This window comes from Leopardus geoffroyi, chromosome D2 (genome assembly GCF_018350155.1).
Source record: "Leopardus geoffroyi isolate Oge1 chromosome D2, O.geoffroyi_Oge1_pat1.0, whole genome shotgun sequence".
In the NCBI taxonomy this organism is placed as follows: domain Eukaryota; kingdom Metazoa; phylum Chordata; class Mammalia; order Carnivora; family Felidae; genus Leopardus; species Leopardus geoffroyi.
In genome coordinates, this window is record NC_059334.1 from 13,096,383 (window position 1) to 13,120,527 (window position 24,145).

General features: G+C 41.2%; 1 protein-coding gene across 6 annotated transcripts in view; it reads left to right on the forward strand.

The window, feature by feature from the left end:
• LYST (lysosomal trafficking regulator) overlaps window positions 1-24,145 on the forward strand; it is a 192,683-nt gene that overhangs the window by 150,759 nt on the left and 17,779 nt on the right. For all 6 annotated transcript variants that reach the window (XM_045437279.1, XM_045437283.1, XM_045437278.1 and 3 more), the window contains 8 exons: window positions 61-305; window positions 4,498-4,564; window positions 6,242-6,398; window positions 9,681-9,821; window positions 12,660-12,877; window positions 17,571-17,801; window positions 19,986-20,175; window positions 23,497-23,633. In XM_045437279.1, the coding sequence (XP_045293235.1) occupies window positions 61-305; window positions 4,498-4,564; window positions 6,242-6,398; window positions 9,681-9,821; window positions 12,660-12,877; window positions 17,571-17,801; window positions 19,986-20,175; window positions 23,497-23,633 (1,386 nt within the window). The remainder of the gene's footprint in view (window positions 1-60; window positions 306-4,497; window positions 4,565-6,241; window positions 6,399-9,680; window positions 9,822-12,659; window positions 12,878-17,570; window positions 17,802-19,985; window positions 20,176-23,496; window positions 23,634-24,145) is intronic.

Genomic DNA, 24,145 nt, shown 5'->3' on the forward strand with positions numbered 1-24,145 from the left:
TTGGAGAAAAGGTTCAGTAGCCTAAAACAAAACCTGGCTTGTTTTCCCCTTCCTTCGCAGGTTCGTGATGACGTGTACCACAGTATACTAACAAATAACCTCCCTAATCTCCTGGAATATGGCAACATCAACGCTCTGACAAATTTATGGTATACTGGACAAATTACGAATTTTGAATATTTGACTCACTTAAACAAACATGCCGGCCGATCCTTCAACGATCTCATGCAGTATCCAGTGTTCCCGTTTATACTTGCTGACTATGTTAGTGAGACCCTTGACCTCAGTGATCCCTCAGTCTACAGGTAACTAAACACATCATCACCTTAACCTTTGTTTATATGCTATCTTTGTTTCATTGAAGTCCTATTGGAATTTTCAACCATGCACCAACATAGAATGAATATACAATGAGCTCCATCTGTCCATCACAACTCGACAGTTACGAAGATTTTTGCCAAACTTGTATCATCTTTTTTTTCCCTTTTTAAGACAAATCACAGACATCTTGTCATGTTACTCCTGTGTTCTTCAGTACACATCTCCTTAAGAAAAAAGAGAATGTTTTGTTACTTGCTACATTACAGTGCCATTACCATATCTAAGAAAATTTACTATCATTTCATGACGTCATCCAATACCCAATCCATTTTCCTATGTCCCCCAGTATATTAAACATGTCTTTTTATAGTTGATTTGTTTATATCAGGCTCAAAAACACCTTTCGTTGCTCTGTCTCTAAAGACATATGTCTAGAATAAGCCTTTGTTTTTTTGTATGTGTTTTTCTCTTTTTTCCTAACATTGATTTGTTGAAAAAACCAAAACAAAACAGGTCTTTTATCTTGTAGGATATCCCCCTTTCCCGCGTTAGTATTTAGCTTCTTCCTTTAGCCTCTGTATTTCCTAGAGACTGGAAATTAGCTCTAAAGGCTTGCTTAGATTAAGGTTCAACTTTTTTTGGCAAGAATCCTTTATAGGTGATGGTGTGAACTTCACATTGCCCTGTATCAGGAGACATATGATATCCCACTGGAGTGATGCTCAGATTGATCCAGAGGTTCAGGCTTCCACTGAACTTGTTTCTGCCATTGCTGATTATTTCTGGAGTCATTTATTTCACTAGGGGTTACAAAATGGTGATTTCCTATTCTCTCATTTCCTCCACATTTTTTTAAAAGAAGACATATAAGATGAATGTGGGATATTTGCTGTGTCAGAAAGCAAGGAAACTAATGCAGTCTTGTCAGAAGGATTTGGGGGCCATATTTGCATACCCAAGTTCATTGCAACATAATTCACCACAGCCATGTAGGGGAGGCAACCCAAGTGTCTGTCTGTGGATGGATGGATGGATGGATGGATGGATAGATGGATGGCTGGCTGGCTGGCTGGCTGGCTGGCTGGGGGAAATGCGGTATACACACGCAGTGGAATGCTGTTTCGCCTTAAGAAGGAGAGAGTGTCACCTGCTACAACATGGATAAGGCTTGGGGACATTGTGATAAGTGACAAATACTGTGTGATTCCACTTATGTGAGTTGTCTAAGGTCGACAGACTGAGAAGCAGATAGTGGAATGGTGGTTGCTGGGGTCAGGGATGAACAGGGGATGGGGAGGGGGGGAGTTGCTCAGTGGATATAGAGGTTTGCAAGATGAAAAAGTTTTAGACATCTGTTAAACAACAATGTAAATATGATCAACACTATTGAGCTGTATAATTGGGGAATGTTAGGATTGTAAATTTTGCATTGCGTGTTTTTTACCACAATCAAAAGAAGTAAAGGAATCAGGAGCCAACCATAAGTGGATCTCACTGCCAAAGATAGCACAATCTGAGCATCGGAAAGAATAATGACTACAATCGATTAAAACACATTTAAATAAAAAGAACACTTAAGTTAATAATGATACTTTTTTAAAGGGCCCCCCCACCCCAGACAAGTTTGCTGGTCATCATTGGACCTAGTTATGGGCACCAATTCCTTACTTTTGAAATTTGTCAAACGAAGCAAAAGAATTAAGGAGCACCTGGCTGGCTTAGTCAGAGGAGCATGTGACTCTTGATCTCGGGGTCGTGAGTTCAAGCCTCACGTTGCAGGTAGAGATTACTAAGGAAATAAACTTCAAAAAAAAAAATTTCAAATAAGTAAAGCAAAAGAATTAAGCATTTATCCTGCCTTTCCTGAATGGTCTACATTTTAGAGTAACCAAATAGTCTTTGTTGATAAGGAAATATTCTGGTGATTTAGTTTAAAAAAAAAAATTCTTGTATGTAATTTAAAGAGAAATTGACTCCAAATTATACTTGGTATATTAGAGTATTTTAATCATAACTATTGAAAAGTAGGCCTACTTCAGATAGTTTTCCAGAAATAAGATTCAGTTTTATATCTTTGTCAGTTTAAGCAACTGCGAGTGGCCTGTTACTTATCTTCCAGACATTTTTGTACATTCCTGACGGACATGTAGACATTTTTACACTGCTGGTATAAATAGATTCAATCTTTCTGGAAGGCAATTTGAGTGTGTAGCCAAAGAACTCTTCAAGTGTGCATACTCTGTTTTATCAATTTAACTTCTGGGGCTTTTTTCTTAGGAATACTTAAGAACATGTACTTTACCAGAAAGGTTCCCACTGGGAGTAAGTTTCACGAGGGCAAGAACTCTGTGCAGTTTGTTGCTGGTGATGCCTGGCCCTGCATGCATTTATCCATGTGGATAGTCCTTACATCATTTTTTTTAAGTAGCCAGAATTTAGAAACAACTTAAATGCCCCACACTAGGTTTGAGTAAACTGTTTCATGTTACTGCCATTAAAAATGGTATTTTAGAAATATATGATACAGGTGGGGAAAAGTGTTATTTTTATTCTAAATATGAGTATACATGTGCAGATAACCCAGAAAACTCCTGGAAAGGTATATACCAAAATGTTTTACCTGTGAGTAATAGTTTTATAGCCGATTTTGGGGTTACTCTGCTCATCAGTAATTTCTCATTTTTCAACCACAACAATAAGTGTTACATGTGTTCAAAAAAACCTATTTACACTACTTAGAAAAAAACTGCATGCCTGGATCTTAAACATGATTTCTCCTATTTTGCGATGTGAATCTGCATCAATTCTATAAAACTATTTTATTTTTTAACAATTTTTTTTAGGATGAGAAAGTTCTCAAAAATAAAGTTAGTGTTTAGTATCACAAATTTCAATATCCCTGGGAAATAATTACCCCCCCCCAATAGATATATTAAGCTAAACAGACCTGGTTTGACTTACTGAAACTTGGGCACATCCTGATGTTGATCTTGTTAGGGAGCCAGATGTTGAAACTCCAGGTGGCTGCACCCACTGCCAGACCAGATGGCTCCTTGGCCAGCGAGGCCGCTCTTCGTTGGATGTTTTCCTCTTGCTCTTTCAAATGCCGCCCAGGGATGCTACTTGACTGAGTGGCTTGTTAAAGTGAGGATTCATCGTAGAGTTCTCTCGCCTCCCTGATGCTGCGTGAACACCAGCACAGACACACCTACACGCGTGCAGACATGCTCTACGCTGTGAAAAAACTTCGTGTCGGTCCCTAGCTATGAATTAGATAGCACAATACTTACTTCACTACTCACACTCCAAATCTCCACTCGATCATTTTACACATGTGTCATTTTGGGGTGCCTGACTGGCTCAGTAGAGCATGTGACTCTTAATCTTGGGGTCATGAGTTCAAGCCCCACATTGGGCATGGAGCCTCCTTAAAATAAAATTTTAAAAAAATTTTAAGTGTCATTTCTTCAATTTTCAGTAACTAGTCTAATAATCATAAAACATCTCCTCATGATCGTATTTCCCGTCCAAACTTCCCTTTTGTCTTCACTGCCTAATAGGTGTAGGTCTGGAAAACGGGCACAGGAACTTCAGGGCTTGGCAGGAATCCACTGCTCTGGGCAGCATCAGCTGCTTCAGAAGGAAGTAGAGGAAGTGGGGAGAGGAGGAGGGACAGCTCTTCTTGTCTAGATTATTCATAAGTCAAGAATTCCTGGGGCGCCTGGGTGGCTCAGTCGGTTGAGCGTCCAACTTCGGCTCAGATCATGATCTCACAGCTCCTGAGTTCGAGCCCCGTGTCGGGCTCTGTGCTGACAGCTCAGAGCCAGGAGCCTGCTTCGGATTCTGTGTCTCCCTCTCTCTCTGCCCCTAACCCACTTGCATTCTGTCTCTGTCTCTCTCAAAAATAAATAAACATTAAAAGAAAAATGTAAGAATTCCTAACATTGGTATGGATCTGTTTAGAAAAATTCTACCTCTTAAATCATGATTAAATCAACTGACTAAATCATGATTTTCAAAGATGGCTGTTAGTTGCAAAGCAATATGTGTGAGCACTAAATTAAGAGCCCAGTATTTGCTGGTCACTGATTTACTTATGGGATATGGATGTGTAGGCAGCTCAATCTTGCCAGTATCAAAACATTTCATGTTTTTCTATCGTCTCTTCATTTGTAGAAATCTCTCTAAGCCTATAGCTGTGCAATATAAAGAAAAAGAAGATCGTTATGTGGACACCTACAAGGTAGGTTTAGTTTTTCCTCATATTTTGGTAAATGAAAACTCAAGTTTTATTCTATAGACTGGTGTTTTACCTAATTTTAAATTTATAGTATTGATTTTTCTGTTTTCCCCTTCTTAAAGTGCTTTGATTGGCAGACAACTGGAAATCATTATATGATTTTAAACGTTAAATACATTCCTTTTAAAAGAAAATCAGAGAGCGGCGCCTGGGTGGCTCAGTAGGTTAAGCGTCCGACTTCAGCTCAAGTCATGATCTCACAGTTCGTGGGTTCAAGCCCGCATCGGGCCCTGTGCTGACAGCTTAGAGCCTGGAGCCTGCTTCAGATTCTGTGTCTCCCTTGCTCTCTGCCCCTCCCCCACTCACGCACGTGTGCTCGCTCTCTCTCAAAAATAAACATTAAAAAAAAATTTTAATCACAGAGATTTTCAGGGGCCTGCTATTTGTATTCCCTAGTTTTATTTATATAATAATATCAGTCTATTTATAATGTACCATAATTCCTTATTATTCACATTCAGCAAATCATGCATTGGTTTATTAGCAGAAATTTACCAGACTTTAAAGGTTTAAAAGTATAAATTATCAGGGCACCTGGGTAGCTCAGTCAGCTAAATGTCTGACTCTTGATTGCAGCTCAGGTCCTGATCTCACTGTTCATGGGATCGAGCCCTGCATCAGGCTCTGTGCTGGCAGCATGGAGCCCGCTTGGGATTCTCTCTCTCCCTCTTCTGCCCCTCCCCTGCTCGTGCTCTCTCTCAAAATAAATGTAAAAATTTTTCAAAGAGTATAAATTATCTAGTTCTGTAAAATTAACATTAATGGAATTCTGCTGGAAACCCTTTAAAAACCTATTAGCCAACAGGCTGCTATCTTAAGCAGCATCAAGGTAGGAGCAGCTGGACCAGTTTTCTAATATTCACATTGTTTTATGTCACATTTCCAGAAAGATCTCTCCAGGCATCTTATAACTGCCACTCCTTGATTCTCCAGCAGTTGAAAAGGGGGCGGTGCTATGGAATCCAGGAGAAGTGACTCCAAATTTCACTATCACCTGACTTGTTATCAGAGCCAGACAGAAGCTATGGGAGATGAGAATAGTGACAGATATTAAATATTTGGTTGAGCTTCCTACTTCATGATGGGAAGATAGGAGTAGTGAAAAATCACTGTATTCTTTATTATCTCAGTGTAACTACATTGCAGGACAGCCATAAAATGTTAAACATCAGTGCCTACGAATTTCAATAATGTGATACGGCTTTTCCATTGCCGTTGCTTTTCCACTGCTGGAGAAATTCTCTAAAGAACATAGCATTATGGCTTGAAATTCATCCATTAAAATGCAGAGTTTCTAGTGACAGTAGTTGCTCTCATTTATTGACAGCTTGGTCAACTGAGACATTAGAAGCCATTAGTTGGGAGGCAGGGTGCAGAACAGGTGAGTTTCCCGTGACAGAATGAGAGTGAAGGTGCAGACTGAGATCTGCTTCTCGAGTGGCCAGGCCTCTCAGCAGGGCACCGAGGGGGACGCAGTCCGAACACAGGTGGGAGGGCAGCCATGGAGAATGGTGTCAAAGGGGCGCTAGCGGAGGATGAAAAAGAAAACCAGTGAGGCTTTTCCGGCGTTTCCTGGAGCGCTTTGCCACCAACGCTCTCTTGGTTCCCTGTTTCCTTCAGTACCTGGAGGAGGAGTACCGCAAAGGAGCCAGGGAGGACGACCCCATGCCTCCCGTGCAGCCCTACCACTACGGCTCCCACTACTCCAATAGTGGCACGGTGCTCCACTTCCTGGTCAGGATGCCTCCGTTCACAAAAATGTTTTTAGCCTACCAAGGTAAGGATTTTTGTAACGCATTTTTTTACTTTACATTCAAGGTAGTTAACGTACAGTGTGGTATTGGTTTCAGGAGTAGAATTTAGTGATTCATCACTTACATGTAGCACTTGGCGCTCATCCCAACAAGTGCCCTCCTTAGTGCCCATCACCCACCTAGCCCATCCCCCACCCACCCTCCCCATCCTCTCTGTTTCTGTCTTATTTTTAAGGTAAGGATTATCTTATAACTACCTAAAATATCTTGTTGGGTCATTAGGAAAAAAAAAAAAAAAAACTGACATACTTGCTGAGAATGTATTGAGACTAATAAAACCACAGGAAAAAGAATTCTATTTATTCCTTCAGTAAAATTCTCTTCCAAAAATTTGTAGTAGGCCAAATTCTCTTGCTAATGTGTCAAATTTTAGCTGCAAATTAGACATGTCCAAGCTTATAAAAATGCCATTCATTTTCTAAAAATTAGGATATGATTCATATACCATAAAATCTACCCTGTCCAAGGGTATGAAATTCACTTTTTAAAGATGTTCCATTTAATAGTTACTTCAGGTCACCTAAGTGATCACATTGGGGGAATATGTTATTGTAATTTCTTGCAAGTAACCAGTTAAGAGGAGAGCCACACCGCCACCTTCACCTTAGTAACTTTCTAGTTAATAATCTACCTCAGTGTTTTAAGTGGCAGCCTGCAGGCCGGAAGATCACTTAGAGACGCATTTACTGACTTGTGTGCAAATAGGGACATACTCTCTCCTCTCAGTTTCTGATGGGAACTATGGTATGAGCTCTGTAGTTCCTCATGGCACCCACAATCCTTTGTCGAATCGTCATCCGCTCACTTACTCAACCCTTCTTGAACTTCTTTAGATATTTTTATTCATATGCAACCTCTTGGAGGAATGCATTTTTGTATTGTCTCTACCTGGCCTATAGAAGGGGCTTTCCTAGATTTCTGCCTGTGTAAGGACACAGAACAAATGTTCCACACGACAGCTGTTCAAATATTTGAAGATTATTACCCCGTCCCCTCTCTCCCTTTCAGTCCTGTTTATCCCGAGGCTAATTACCCTTAGTTAATTTGACATCAGGCTGAGAGCCTCCTGTTTGCAGGGTCTTATCCCAGCTGCTGCAAGGAATACAAAAAATAAGTAAGACTTGCTTACTTTCTGTACTTACAGGAGAGTTTTAAAAACTAATGTGTAAACCATCTTTTTTGCTCTAGTTTCCAAACCTGTTACTATTCTGATAATCCTTCTGGACATGTTCTGATTTGTGAATCCCATTATTAAAACGCGGCAGTCAGAACAAAAAAGCATGTTTCTGATGTAGTTTGGGACCACTGAGGTGTGTAATAGAACTATTACTTCCCTCCATTTTTTTTTCATGTAGCCCAAGAATCTATTAATGTAAACACCCAATCAACTAAAATTTCTTGATTCTTAAAGATACACTGCTATTATGCTAAGTTTTCTTCATTGTATTTAAGGATGATTGGAAAAAGGACAGGCTACTGCAGTCCCAATAAATTTCATCTCTTTAGCTTCAAATGATTTATGTTGGCATTTGAATTTATTTCTAGACTCTTGGTTTAGTCCAGGGTTTTTCACCGTGGTACTGTAGTCATTTTGAGCTGCATAATTCTTTGTTGTGAGGGCTGCCCTGTGTTACAGGATATTTTGTACCGTTCCTGGCCTCTACACCCTTGATGCCAGTGGCATTCTCCCAGCCAGTTGTGAGAACCGAAAATGTCTCTAGACATTGCTAAAAGTCCCCTGGGGACAGAAGGGCTAGGTTAAGAACCACTAGGTTAGTACGTGCACATTCTAGATTATAGGGATTTGTAGTGTTGCTTTAAGTTAAGAAACAGCAGAGAAAGTGAAAATCTGGACAGAACCCTCAGTGTGCTCCTCTTGTCCCACGGTTCCGTCTAGATGCTGTGTCTCGTCTGGATCCTGTGACTCCACCGCAGCCTTACGGGATTGCCTTTAATTTTTCTAGATTCCATTTAGATTGCTTCTTTTTTCCCCTAAGCCAACTGACAACAGAATAGATGAGAAAGTAATAAAAGTAGTAGGAAATGTTGCAGGGCAGGGCAGCTCAGACTTGGGGAAGAAATTCCACATATCTTCTTAAAATTGTGCCTGCTTGATGCTGAGATCAGTCTGTGACCTTCTCTCCATGAAAAGATCTGTTCAGAATTTCAGCAACTTCAAGGACATTTTAGATGGTACAACATGGTTCCTAAGAAGCACTACACAGCCGGTGTTTTCAGGGGCTGGCCTTTGGCTATCATTTAATGTTCTAGGCCTGCCCTGTGGCTACAAAGTCTGACAACTGTTGACAGAAAAGAGGCAAAATCAAACTCAGTTCTTGACTGTTAGTAGTCTGCACCAGAAAAGCTTAACAAAGGAGTGACTGTGCTTAGTTTCATTTGGATTTATAGGAAACTGCACTTCATTCTTTAGCTTAGAGCTGGAACATTACTAAAAAGCAATGCCGCCCTCCAAAAAAAAAAGAAAAAAAGTAATACAGTAGTCCAGGGGCACCCGGGTGGCTCAGTCAGTTGAGTGTCCGACTTCAGCTCATGTCATGATCTCACAGTAGTTGAGTTCGAGCCCCGTGTCAGGTTCTGTGCTGACAGCTCAGGAGCCTGGAGCCTGCCTCAGATTCTGTGTCTCCCCCTCTCTACCTCTCCCCTATTCCCATTCTGTCTCTCTCTCTCTCTCTCTGTCTCAAAAAGAATTAAACGTTAAAAAAATAATAATAAATAAATTTTTAGAAATTAAAAAAAAAGTAGTCCTCATGATTAAAGGTAGAGGAATAATTTTGTTTTCTGAAGGGGAAAAAACTATTTTACCTACTTGAACTTTAATTTTCCTTGTTTATTCATTCATTCGATAATTAAATCATTTTCAGGCACCTATATGCGCTAGTTGTGGGTGATACCCCAGGCCCCTGCTGTTATGGGACTTTAATTCTGCTTGGGTAGACAGATAATAATCAGTTAAACAAATAAATGATATAAATTCATCCAGTTATAAGAAAACATAATACTAAGAAAACATGTACTAAGAAAACATAATACAGATTTAAAATAATATGGTCTCATGTATAGAAATATTTCCTTTCAAGAACACGAATAACCTCTTTTAAACTGTGGAAAAACAAAACGACCATCACTTTAATCTTTTTGAAGTAGCAGAAGTAAATTAATTGTAACAAGCTTCAAATGGAAAAAGGTCTTTGTGTCTTAACTGCATTACTTGTGTTTCTTTGCAGATCAAAGTTTTGACATTCCAGACAGAACTTTTCATTCTACAAATACAACTTGGCGCCTCTCATCTTTTGAGTCCATGACTGATGTCAAAGAACTTATCCCAGAGTTTTTTTATCTTCCAGAATTCTTAGTCAACCGCGAAGGTATGTAAATCATTTCTAATTTGTATTTCTGTGCCTATTTTATAATTTTCTAAAAATAAAAATTGCTTTTTAAAGTCCTACAATTTGAATCCCCAAATAAGAGAAATACTTTTATTTATCAAGTATATGATTTTATTTCCAAGTGAGCTCAAAAATTTTAAGTATTTTAAAGGACTAAATATGTGTGGAAAATGGGTAACTTTTAACTGTTAAGGGTATTTGTAAACGTGTATTTTTATTTTGTTATAGAAATTGCTTTATTCTTTTTTCGGACTGCAAAGGTTTAATATGCTCATTATTTTTTAAAGTTATGAATTTATTGGGGCATATGGGTGGTTCAGTTGGTTGAGCATCCAACCTCGGCTCAGGCCATGATTTCACCGTCCGAGAGTTCGAGCTCCACATCGGTCTCTGTGCCGACAGCTCAGAGCCTGGAGCCTGCTTGAGACTCTGTGTCTCCCTCTCTCTCTGCCTCCTCCCTGCTCGTGCTCTGTCTCTGTCTCTCGCTCTCTCAAAAATAAAAACATAAAAAAAATGTTTTTTTAAAGTTATGAATTTATTGAAAGCACAGTGTAAGTTGCCTAAAATCTCAACAATTTTATGAGGAGTGACCAAGTTAGAAATAAAACACCCTAACCAAAATCATCTAATACCAAAAAGGGATAGTAGAGGATAAAATCAAATTTTCTGTGATGCCAGGGACCCAACAATCTTGCCCAACCATACCTGTTTTTTAATAGAAGATCAGGTAACCATTTAAGAGATGTTGGTGAGTCATTTTCGTGCATTACTTAATTCCATATTTTTGTGTGACCTTTAGGAATATATGAAATTGATGGTCATAGCTTTAGAGAAGTTCACGTTAGGAAAATTACTTTGAAATTTTATTCTGTACTAACTAGCCTCTCTGGAGCTGTTTGGAGAATCATTAATAAACCCACGCTACTAGTTATCTGGAGCACGTTTCATAATGTTGCCCAGATGAGAAGCCTCCAAGAATGGTCAGCACCTGCAGTTTGGGACTCCCTTAAATCCATGCTTGTTTCGTCTGTCTGTGGATGTTTCAGTTATCTATGGCCCCATAACAAATAACTCCAACACCTAGTGCCTCAAAACAACAATAATTTTATTATCATTACAGGTTTTGGAGGTCAGAAATTCAGGAACAGCTCAGCCCAGTGCTTTTAGTGGTTTTGGCTGGGTGTCTGCCTTCAGATTAACTGGAGCTGGACCAGCCAGGGGATCAGAACAGCTGGGGGCTGGAGGACGTCTCTCTTTATGTAATCCCCATGCCTTTCCATGCGGTCTCTCCACGTGGACTAGTTTGGGCTTCCTCACAGCATGGTGGGCTTGGACATTCTACCTGGCAACTCAGGGTTCCAAAGGCGAGTGTCCCAAGAGAGACGAGCGGGAGCTTCACGGCCTCTTCCAACCTCGAATTGGTGGTCACGTAGTGGCACTCCTACTGCAGTCACAAGTGCCCGCCCACATTCGGAGGGAAGGGGCTCAGACTGTGCCACTTGATGGGGGAGTAGCGAGATGCGGGAAAAGCATGCAACACAGCAAGTGCTGGTATAGCTACTTTTGGAAAATATAGTTTGCTGTAACGTACGTCATGTCATTTCCTATCAGCACTCCCATCAGCCTTTCATCGTACTTTCAGTCATCTGCTCCGTGTGATGTGTCCCCAGAGCATTTGACAGTTGGGAATGATTTGGGTTTATGCAGACCCCCTGCTGCTCAGCCCCTCCCCAGCTCAGCCCTCGGGTGCCTCTTTCACTGCTGTGAAATCAGTAAATCCCTGCTGCTTCTCCGGAAGCTGCTCACACAGATTCTGCAGTTTCTTGGCCAGTTGTCTTAAATCACTGCAGCTGTCTGTAGGATGAGCTGAGCTTTTGGAGAGGGCTCCCACCCGCACTCCATGTCAATTTATATAAGCCCTTGGTTTATATTGCACACCAGATCATTTCAAAATACTTCCAAACTTAGCGACTACCTTCTATCTGGTTTCACAAGAAGGAGGCAGACAGCAAGTTAATTTTATATGGAGCATAATCAGCTTTGAAGAGATCCTTTTTCATTTTTATTCTGTTATGGTGTCCACATTTTCTGTCCATAAAATGTAGCACAAAAACATTTCCTTAACATTTCTTTCAGGACAGTTTTTTAAAATAAACACTTCTAAGATTTTTGTTTACCCTTCCAAACAATTAGAAAACAGCTTATCTACATCATAGAAGAACGCTCTTATTCAGTGTGTAGGCATAATTTTGGTGTCCAGAGGAATGCTTAGTAGAAATCACATCTGGACAGACCTCTAGTCTTACCATAAAGTTAATAGACAGTTCATTTAGGAATGTGCATACTTTGTATGAGTTGCATTTTTTTTAAATGACAGAATGCTAATATTTACTAAATAAAGTCTTAAATTTACTATGATGTTAACATCAATACTTAAGAAATGCTTATACAAAGCCTCAATTTGATTTTAATCAAGTTTATAATTGAATAGATATTTAAGCACGTAATACATTAGAAGTTTTGATAAGTGGAATATTGAAATTAGTCGGCAATGATTTTCTGCTGTTTTTTTCAATATGATATAAAGTGGTAGAAGGATAAAGTTGGAAATCTGAAATTTAATTAGGATAGCATTCACCCACGTGGCTCTATCAGTAGGTAAGTAAGTAAATGAACAATGATGTTACTATTCTCTTTGCCTCTGCTTTTCCTGGTGATAGGATGTAATGTCTGTTTCTGGAAACTCTTAAGACCCTGCTCAGGCCAAACGAAGCATGCTTTAGGGAGATAAGCATTAATATTAATCTTCTCTTCTAGGTTTTGATTTTGGTGTGCGTCAGAACGGTGAACGGGTTAATCACGTCAACCTGCCTCCTTGGGCACGTAACGATCCCCGTCTTTTTATCCTCATTCATCGACAGGCTCTAGAGTCTGACTACGTGTCCCAGAACATCTGTCAATGGATTGACTTGGTATTCGGGTATAAGCAAAAAGGGAAGGCTTCCGTTCAAGCCATCAATGTTTTTCATCCTGCTGTAAGTGGCTTTTTTAAAAATATGCATTTATGTAAGGCAGAACCTGAATGAAGGGTTAGCTGTTAGGCTGTTTCTTTAAAATCAAAGAGAATTAGCAATAGCACTACACTTTTCAGGTTTTATATTTCGCCTCTTTAAAAATAACTAAGAAAAAAAAAAAAGACGCTATTATCTATTGCGGGTTCCTCAGGACCGACCATCCCCAGGTTAAATGAGGACTTAAAGACTCAGCGTATGGTCATACTAACAATTATTACAGTGATAGATACAAAACAAAATCAGCAAAAGGAAAAGATGTATAGGGCAAAGCTGGAGAAGACCAGGCACAGGTTCCCAAGAGTCTTCTCCCAGAAGATCACAAAGAACACACTGACCTCCTCCAGCAACACGTGTGCTGTTGTCTGCCGGGGAAGCTCATTAGCGACTCAGAGCCCAGTGTTTATATTGAGGGCTGGTCATGTAAGTACTCGCTCTCACACATACTGAAATCCCAGACTCCCGGAAGGAAGGCAGGTGTTCAGTATAAGCACATCGTTTGTGCAGACAGTTGAGGCACAGTGAGCCCCTCCTATGAGTTAGGAAACGGCAGGAACTCTCCTGAAACCTGTGTTCCCTTTTGGCAGCCAAGGGCCAGCCTTCCCGCGGGTCTTTGCAAGGAGAGCAGCTCAGGCCTGCCACGTTAACTCTTTCCTGCACACTATCCTACATGTGTATTCTCTTTTGAAATGGCATCATTTTTCCTTAATACAGAAACAATATTTGTGCCTCGTTAGAAAAATGTATAAAATACAGACTGCAAAAGGAAGATGTTTAAAAATCAACTTTGATATCGCTATCCAGAGATAAATATCAAAACCACCTTCCAGACTTTTTTTATACATATATATCATTCCATTTATATTATACCACTGTTCCATAGGATGGCCATATAACAATAATTTATTTAACCATCCCCTATTGTTAGATATTTAATTAGTATCTGTTTGCTATTAGAAATAATAATCCTGAGAGGCCCCTGGGTGGCTCAGTCAGTTAAGCGTCCAACTTCAGCTCAGGTCATGATCTCACAGTTAGTGAATTCGAGCCCCACGTCAGGCTCTGTGCTGACAGCTCAGAGCCTAGAGCCTGCTTCAGATTCTGTCTCTCTCTCTCTCTCTCTCTCTCTCTCTCTCTCTCTCATAAACATTAAAAATAATAACAATAAAAAGAATGACCATGCTTAGATAGGCACTTATAACAAGTATTTAATCCCTTGTGGTGGCAGTGGTGGTGAGTGTTGAAGATTATTTAGTTTCTGAAGAATCTTTGAAATTTTATTTTGGCATTTATAGAAACGTTATGTCTAGATATGTAATAAAATTGGCTATGCCTGATTAAATGCTAAAAGCTACACTGTACAAGTGGGTCTGCACAAAACATGACAGGTCTGTACCCAACTACTGACGGCTAAGAAGGACATGCATGTTGCTCCCCATCCAACTCTCGGAGACAACAGCAGGAAGGAGAAAAGTGTAGCATTCTTTACAGTAAAGAGCCTGGAATTTTCACCACACTTGAACTACCTGCCAACATCGTACTTAACTTCATTTTTGCCTTTTCCTCGATATCACTTTAACGAATGATTTTTTTCCAGAATTTAACATTATACACAGTCTTTTTTTCCCCAACACTGAGGAAGAAAGAATCAGGACTGTGACAAATCCTGAATTTTTACCCCACTTCCAGTCTGATTATTGCCTGAACCCCCCTTTCTCTCCAGCTTCATGTCCTAAAAAGGGTGACAGCATGGAGGACACCACCCTCTCTACCATGTTTTAGTCAAAATGGGATACTTTGGCGTTGTTTCTCGTCCAGTCTTCTGCCTCCTGCAGAGGAGAGCAAGCCACTGACAGCCTCACCAAGATGGCCCAGGGAGGCCGAAGGGACATGGCGGCTCATCACAGCCTTCTCTCCGCCAACTTCTAGTCAGTTTCAGTGTGTGTGAAAACCTCCAAAGCAAACACAGGGACAGGAAATCAGGATTAAATTGATCCTCTCCGAGGATGCATAAGGCATAGATGTGTTGCTCTTGAACTTACAGGACGGAAATCAAAAAGACTTTGCTTGGGTTTCAATGATACTAGTGTTCAAAGTCCTGATTCTTCAGTCCAGGAAAACAGGAGGCATATAGACCTCAAAAATCCAGGCTCCTTACTAAGAGAAAATATGCCTCAATAGCTGAGATCCATAGACATCTCCAAGATGGCATATGTGAGTAAAGGGAATGAAAAATTCTTTCTCCACCCTTCAAGGTGCTTCCTGCTGGAGTAGGAACTAAATATACATGAGACAGCTTAACAGGAAAAAAAAAAAAAAAAATCCAAAGTTTACTTATGTGCACAGAGACGCTCAAAAATGAAATTAAGACCCAGGCAGGCAGTTTTTACACTTTTTAGACAAAGGGACAATAAATCTGTGAGGGATTGACAAAACGAAGAAAACCTAACTTTGGGAGCTTCAATTAGTAAGGATTTCTAAACAGAATTTGGGCTGGGGTAATAGGTTAGTAAAAAGTAACAAGAGTTGTTTATGCAACCTTCTCCACTCTAAATTTCCCGTCTCTGGTGATAAGGATGTCTCTTTACTTCCTGCTACTGGAGGAAGCTCTCAGGGGGACAGAGGAGGGTCTGGGTCTCCTTGCATAGCCGGTCTCTTAAGTAACTTTTATTTAAAATAATCAGTATGCCAAAGCAGCCCATCTTGGGGCAGCCTGCCCTTGGCCCCTACATGAGTTAGCAACAGAAAACCATCCTGTGAAACCATCCATTGTGTCTTAGGAGAAGAGGAATCAAAACCTTTCTTTGAGCATATTAATGTCGAAGAACAAAAGAGTATTGGATATCACATAATTTCAGGCTGATACAAATGGCTTTGAACTTCTAGTCCTCATTTCTACAAATTGAGAAAATTGGGGCAGGGTGGGGTCCTCCACTTTTCTTCTGCCCCTGTGTTGCCATAAGCTGAAAGTTACGTTGTCTCCCTGAAATGATTTTAGCTGACCTCTTGACTCTAGTTTTCTGACCAATATCTGACAGGTGGTTACAGAAAAAATACGTCCACTTGCTAATCTGCCTGTAGAAGCTGTTATTTTGGATCAGCTTAATTGAACATCCTGGTTACATTTTCATGAGTCCTCACTGAGAGACAAGTCCAAAGAAAAACCTCATTTAGTTTTCTTTTTTTTTTTTTAATTGGGGCATAACTGACATGTAACATTATCTTAGTTTCTGATGTACAACATAATGATTCGATATTTATATATATTGTGGAATGAGCACCACAGTCTCATGAACAACCATCGCCACGCATAGTTACAGAATTTTTTTTCTTGTGATGAAGACTTTTAAGATTTACTCTCTTAGCAGCTTTCAGATATGCAATACAGCGTTATTGACTATGGTCACCGTGCCGTGCATGACATCCCCAGGACTTATTTATTTCATAATTAGAAGTTTGTGTCTTTTGACCACCTTAACTCATTTCACCCCCACCTCCTCCCCTTCACCTCTGACAACCACCGATCAGTTCTGTGTATCTATGAGCTCAGTTTTTTCGTTTTTTGCTTGTTCATTTGCTTGTTTAGATTTCACATATAATCGGTATCCTATGTATTTGGCTTTCTCTGGCTTATTTCACTTAGCATAATGCCCTCAAGGTCTATCCATGTTGTCACAAGATTTCATTCTTTTGTATGGCTGAATAATATTCCTGTGTGTGTGTGTGTGTGTGTGTGTGTGTGTGTGTGTATCACATTTGCTTCATCCACTTATCCATCAATGGACACAGCTTGTTTCCATGGCTTGGCTGTTATAATGCCGCAGTGAACATGGGGGTGCAGCTAGCTATTCAAATTAGTGTTTTTGTTTTCTTCGGGTAAATACCCAGAAGTGGAATTTCTAGATCACATGGTACTATTTTTAATTTTTTGAGGAACCTCCATACTGTTTTCCATAATGGCTACACCAATTTACATTCCCATCAGCAATACACAAGGGTCCCTTTTCTGCACATCCTCACCCACACTTGTTTCCTATCTGTTTCATACTAGCGACAGGTGCGAGGTGATATATCATTGTGGTTTTGATTTGCATTTCCCTGACGATGAGTGACGTTGAGCACCTTTTCATGTGTCTGTTGGCCATCTGGACGTCTTCTTTGGAAAAATATCTATTCAGATTTTCTGCCCATTTTTAAATCAGGTTGTTCTTCATTTTGTTTTTTGCTGTTGAGTTGTAGGAGTTCTTTGTATATTTTGGATATCAATCCCTTATTAGAGATATGATTTGCAAATATTTGCTCCTATTCAGTAGGCTCCCTTTTCATTTTGTTGATGATATCCTCTGCTGTGTATATAAATGAAGTCTTACATTCTTTGATCTTAAATTAAAATCAATTTTATAAACATACACAATTAGCACCCATCAATCCAGATACGTAATTTTCATTCGCTCATTCAGGAACACTGATTACTTCTCTTCTTATCTCATCAAGACCATTAATAATTACTAACTGATCAAACACAATTAAAAGCCATTTCCATTGAAATAGAGAAGAGTAAACTACTACCTAGAGAATAAAACAAGTTGTTTCCCCATTGGTGTCGTTGCCAGTCTCACTCTGTATATATCCCCTCTCGTTCCCTTTTACTCTTCAGACGTATTTCGGAATGGATGTGTCTGCAGTTGAAGACCCTGTTCAGAGGCGGGCCCTAGAAACCATGATAAAAACCTACGGCCAGACCCCTCGTCAGTTGTTCCAGTCGGCCCACGCGAGCAGACCCGGATCCAAGCTCAACATCGAAGGAGAGCTCCCTGCTGCTGTGGGGTTGTTAGTACAGTTTGCTTTCAGGGACACCCGAGAACAGGTCAAAGAAATTACCTACCCGGTATGTCATTTGAATTTTAATAGTATTTGGCAAAAACTGATCCAGCTCCAGAGATATCAGGCCCTCTCCCCAACTCCACGACACCCCAGTGAACAGGGCCTCGGCCTGCAGGTGTGCGCCGGCCAGTGAGCACAGGTGCACACCATTAACAGCGCCGCTGTGTTCGGGGTGAATGCTGTGTCAGTGACACGAGAGAGTGCTTTGGGGAGCTCCGCTCAGACGGCCGGCTCCCAGAGGGCTATTCCCAGGGAAAGCCTCACAAGGCAGGGGCATCACAGGCACCCGCACACCAGAGGAGAGGAACCGTCCAGGACTGGAGAATAGTCTGAGCGTGGCGTGGCAGGGTCTTGGTTATCATCTTCCACCAAAAGTACCGACCAGAAGCGTGAACGTTTGGTTCACAATTAAAGCAGAACCTTACGTGTGTCTTTGGCCCCACCAGACTGTGATGACGAAGTGTTGCCTCTTAAAGTGGAAAATAGGCATAATTTTTCCTCTGAAATACAGAAGTAGAGCAAACAAGCCTGAAGAGAAAAATGGATTCTAACCCTCAGCTAAATTCCTCATTATCACAGCAGCATAAGATGGGAGGCTGTGAACTGTCAAACGTTGTAAAGGTTTGCAGCAGAAAGCAAAGAGGCGAGGGAAGGAGGTTGTGAGGGTCCGGGACGTGACGTAAAGCGGCGTGTCTCCCGCTACAATAAACCGTGACCCAGTGTAAGGATGGTCTTCACAGACCTTTTTTGACAGTCACTTCTTAAAATAAGGTTACTTAAATCACTAAATGTAGAACACAAATAGAACGCATGGAAATTCTAGGGGCGCCTGGGCAGCTCAGTCGGTTAAGCGTCCAACTTCGGCTCAGGTCATGATCTCATGGTTCATGAGTTCAGACCCCACTTCGGGCTCTGTGCTGACAGCTCAGAGCCTGGAACCTGCTTCACATTCTGTGTCTCCCTCTCTCTCTGCCCCTCCCTGGCTTGCACGCACGTGTGCACACTCTCTCTCTCTCAAATATAAACAAACATTAAAAAAAAAAAGAACACCTGGAAATTCTTTATATGCATAGCTCACATATATCACATGTGTGTGTTGAACACAAACAAAAGTGATACAACCAGTAAAATTCAAATTGAAAACATCAGTATGATGTTTTGCCAAAACCAGATCACCAAAGTTGTGTTTCATAGTTGAAAGCTGTGTTTTTTGTTTCATGTTAATTTGTCAGCGTAACCCTTAAGACTTTGAAGCCTCACAAATCACTGTAATTATCATTACCAGGGTCTGTGTCTTTCAGTGGAATCCATTATTTTACCATGTCAAAATAACTTAATAGTACATCCCTGAAAAGTAATAAATGCGATTTCATCTACTAATACTTAGTGTTAATCAGCTGTTTGCAGTTGGTACATAGATCTGAGCCGTATATCCGCTTGCAGCGGGAACGTGGCACCCACCCGCCTCGTTCCCGCTGAGGACCCACGTGTCCACCATTCTCTTCAGCCGGGACGGCCTGTCCCCGGACAACAGCCCCACTTTGCTCTCCCAGTTCTCTGAGGTGTTGCTCAGATGTCCCCTCCTCAGTTCCCTCATTCCGTATCTATGACAGTAACCCCCTCGTTCCCTGCTCTCTTCCCTTTCTCCGTTGTTCTTCCTAGAGCTTCACCACCTGCCATATTGTCTGTGCGTCTGTTTCTCGTCTGCCCCTCGGCCCAGCTAGAACCCAGCTGCATGCGGACTGGGGCCCCATCTGTACTTTCATCCCTGCATGTAGCAACAAGGAACACAGATTTCCATATGCTAAGCATAGAGCAGTAAAAAGTAGAATATAATTCTTGCCCACAAAGGGCTTATAATCAGGTCGCTTACTCTTTGTTTGGAATTTCAGTTAGAAGTCATTCTTTTTTTTTTTTTTTAATTTTTTTTTTTTTCTCAATGTTTATTTATTTTTGGGACAGAGAGAGACAGAGCATGAACGGGGTAGGGCAGAGAGAGAGGGAGACACAGAATCGGAAACAGGCTCCAGGCTCTGAACCATCAGCCCAGAGCCTGACGTGGGGCTCGAACTCCCGGACCGCAAGATCGTGACCTGGCTGAAGTCGGACGCTTAACCGACTGCGCCACCCAGGCGCCCCTAGAAGTCATTCTCTATTTACTACCTTTGACTTTTTCCTTTCTTCTTAGAGCCCTCTGTCGTGGATAAAAGGCTTGAAGTGGGGGGAGTATGTAGGCTCTCCAAGTGCTCCGGTACCTGTGGTCTGCTTCAGCCAGCCCCATGGAGAAAGATTTGGTTCTCTCCAGGCTCTGCCCACCAGAGCCATCTGTGGATTGTCCCAAAATTTCTGTCTGCTGATGACATACAGCAAAGAACAAGGTAAAAGAAAACATTCTCGGTACCTCTCTCATGAGATTTGACTGTTTTCAGCTCATCTGTGGTACTATTTTATTTCTCAGTCTTGAGTCCATAGTGAAAATCTTTCAAATGTGTGGTTATTTAGTGCAAAGTAGGAATTAAACATACCACCTGGCGGGGGGGGGGGGGGGGGGAGGGGGATTAAATGCAGTGCCATTTGAAATAAGAGGAGGAGTCAAAGCCAAGAACAAGTATCTTGTGGTTATGCTCACAAGATGAAAGCATCCGTTATAGAAATATCTCTTTTGAGGCCCTTGAATCCCAGAAGAGACTAGCAAATTAGTACCTCAGAAGGTATAGTCATGAGATTCAAACAAACAAACAAAACAAAACAAGGAAGTCATGATAGCCTTGAAAATAGGTCTTAAAAACAGGTATGCCTGGAAAGCAATTCTTGTCTCAGCCTCTGTGCCCTAATTTGCTAACAGCAACACATGGAAAAGGGCTGTAATTACGTCATGGTTAATGTAATTAACCATTTCGTTCACTATAAAAGAACTCTCCCTACTTACTAGGCACGAACTCTCCCTACTTACTAGGCACGGGCTTTGGGCACTAGAATGCATGCCTGGGGCGCTCATCTGTTCGTATCAGGCGTGTGCAGATTTACCTAAAAGCCAGCGTGTGGCCTAGATAGACGCCTGTTGACACAGTGTTTGTGTTTAACATTATTTTTGATACACCGTGCTCCTGGGGGTCTGTGCAGCTGGCTTCCAGCACGTGCAGCACTGCGTTATGACAGAGGTCACTTAAGGAAATTAAGTCTGCTGGCCGGGCCGCAGTTCTTTTAGACTTACTCTTGTCTGTATCATGGAATAAGTGATTGCCTTTATGCTTGTTTGTAATAAGAGGCTGCATAGCATTTTATCTCAGTTTAGTGAATTAGTAGGGTAAGGCAAATCTGTTTAATCATACCTACTGTAATATCAGCAGTTTATTTTCACGAGTGTGTTACAATTAGTTGTGAGGTGTGTTACAAGTTAATTTGCTGCTAATAATACTTAAAGTACCAAAGTGTGTGAATAATTTCCCTTGAAAAATTAATTAGAGTGGATTGAAGTCTGTCTCCGTTGAGCAGAAGAGAAAGGGCTAGTGTTACCGCTTAGCACGGTGAACTAAAATATGTCAAATATGGTCGTCAGTCTACCTTATTTGTGCCATTTCAACCAGAGCCCTCAGTGAGTGTGCCCTTAATAGCTGTGTTCATTCAGATTACGCTTTGTTTCCTTGTGAAACACGTCTGCGATTTGCTGATATCTAGGCGCGTGCAGGGAACGCCACAGACCTGGCCACAGCCTCAGGAGGCACAGCGCCTTGAGTTTGTGTCCCAGCTCTGCTACTTAGCAGCTGTCTGACCTTGGCAAAATTACCTAAACCTTCTGAATCCTGGCTTTTGAGCCATAAAACGGGAATGACAGAAAGATTTACTTCACAGGTAATTTGCTGTAAGATTAAATGAGATGATGCGGGGAATGATGAGCACAGTGCCTGACTCCTTCTAAGTGCTTAGTAAATGTCCATCAGGCTGTAAGCGCCCTGGGCCCAGGGACCGTGTGCATTCACCGCTGCACCCGGCACGCAACAGCCCAGTGCTCCACAGCGGCCTTGTGGGAGTGAGGGCTCAGCTTGCAGATGAGAGTTCGGTCATGTGCTAACAGCTGCGTGGTGTGGCGCACCCTTGCATCAAATAACTGTGTGGTTCTGCTAAGCTCTACGTGCATGACACAATGTAACAACTAAACTGAGATCCTTTTGATGATCTTAAACCCAGGATAGGCCAATTACTTGTAAACTGTGCCTCAGAAGTGCCTGAGATGCTTTTTTTCAAAACATACTTGCCTGGGTCCCATTTGAGCCAACTGTATCAGCCTCTGGGGCTTGAGTCCAAGCCTGTGCATGCTGAAAAAGCCATTTTCTTACAAACTGCGATTTAAATTTCACTGTTCTAATCGGTAAAGGAGAAGTTTATTTTTCTTTAAAAAAAAAAAAAAAAGGTGGTGCCTCTTGTAAGTGCTGGAATGAGAAACTGGGAACGGTTATATTACGTATTTCATTCACTGAACACTTGGTTTACTGAGTACCCACTGCATGCCAGGCATTATGGTGGAATTTGAGAGGCCCTGAGACTCCCGAAATGTGGTCCCTTTCCCCAGCAGCTTGTATTTAGAGCAGCTGATATTAAGTGAGTATATTCCAGTTCCTTTATTGCAAAACTGATGTCAACATTTGGTATTATAGTCGACAAAACAAAGCCAATCTGTGAATTACATTTTCACTGTGCTATTGATTCTTTCAACAAATATTTATTTGTTTTATTCCTCTATATGTGGGCTCATTATATAGGTGCTGCAATAAATAAAGCACATTGTCTCTCCGCAAGGGGCTTGAGCAATCCAAATTTCAGGCCAGTACCGGGTATGGCATTTATGCTGCATTTCCTATATTCAGCCCACCAACAAGAATAGATTTTGAATAGTACTGAAAAGGGATGTCAGAATGTCCAAATCTTTATCCCCCAAAGACATAAAACTATGTTGTAAAAAAGAGAAAACAGAACCTTTTTAAATCAAAGTCTGCTATGCAAAGTCCTTGCACTTGACAGGATGGAATGAACCCTTCCTAGGACAGGTATTGCTTCTAAGGTAGCCATGTTCTCTTTCTAATATTGATAGTTGTCTATACTGATTCTTCAGCAGGTGGTATCTACAAAGTTATTTAAGTAGTATCTAGTTTATATTTATTTATTTTTTAAGTTTTTTTTTTTTAATGTTTATTTATTTTTGAGAGAGAGGGAGACACAGAATCCAAAGCAGGCTCCAGGCTCTGAGCTGTCAGCACAGAGCCCGACACGGGGCTCAAACTCACCAACTGTGAAATCATGACCTGAGCCATGACCTTAACCAACTGAGCCACCCAGGCGTCCCTAGTTTTTTTGGGGTTTTTTTTGTTTTTTTTTTAAGTCCAAGTGTCATAGAACATGAATAGTGTAAGCCTATCATTGTCTTTTATAAAAATTCCTTAACAGATATTTTAGTACTAAATCAAATCCCAGCCAAAGCATCACAAGTGAAAAAAAAATAGAGTTCCGCTCTTAGAATCCCATTAGCATGAAAGGAATAAAACTAATTTAAATCAGTCCATCTTATGAATATAAGGGTGATTTGCACTGGAAAGATACTATGTTCTGCTACGGAAACTTCAGCTTTTAACCCGCCATTCTGGGAGGCTGCCGGTAACAGTGGAGCGATGGCAACCGGATACTTTTCATCTCTCCTTCTCCAGGTGTGAGAAGCATGAACAGTACCGACATTCAGTGGTCAGCCATCCTGAGCTGGGGGTATGCTGATAACATTTTAAGGTTGAAGAGCAAACAAAGTGAGCCTCCAATAAACTTTATACAAAGTTCTCAACAGTATCAGGTAAACTTTTTTATGAAGTACTTTATAATACTGATTAAACACAAAGCTTTAAAAAGGAGTCAGACCAGTAGCAGCCGGTCTTTAATATTCTGCAGTTAACCCAGCCCAGAAGCTGACGATGCTGGACTTTGCCTTGTTTCCAGCGCTCCGGTTTCCCAACCATTGCTGTCCTGACTCTGTCCCCAGCTTCTGTCTTCTCCCCAGTACCTCACAGAGACAGTGTTGTAATCACCGAGTCAGCGTCAGCTGTGGGAACAAAATCAGCTGCTTCCTTCTCAGTGTTCGCTTGTCTTTTGTCACCGTGTCATTTTCTGTAGTCAGAGTGCCATCTTCTCTGCCTGGTTTTTGCAAAACAGACTGGGCATTTAGGCATCGCGATGGGGTAGAAGGAGCACTGGGCCCAGCGAAAGCCCTCTGATCCGTGTTAGTGTCCCAGCTTGGCTATTTCCTGTGTGGCCTTCGGCAAGCACCCTCACCTTTCCAAACTTGAGGTTCTTTCCTCCTCTTTGAAA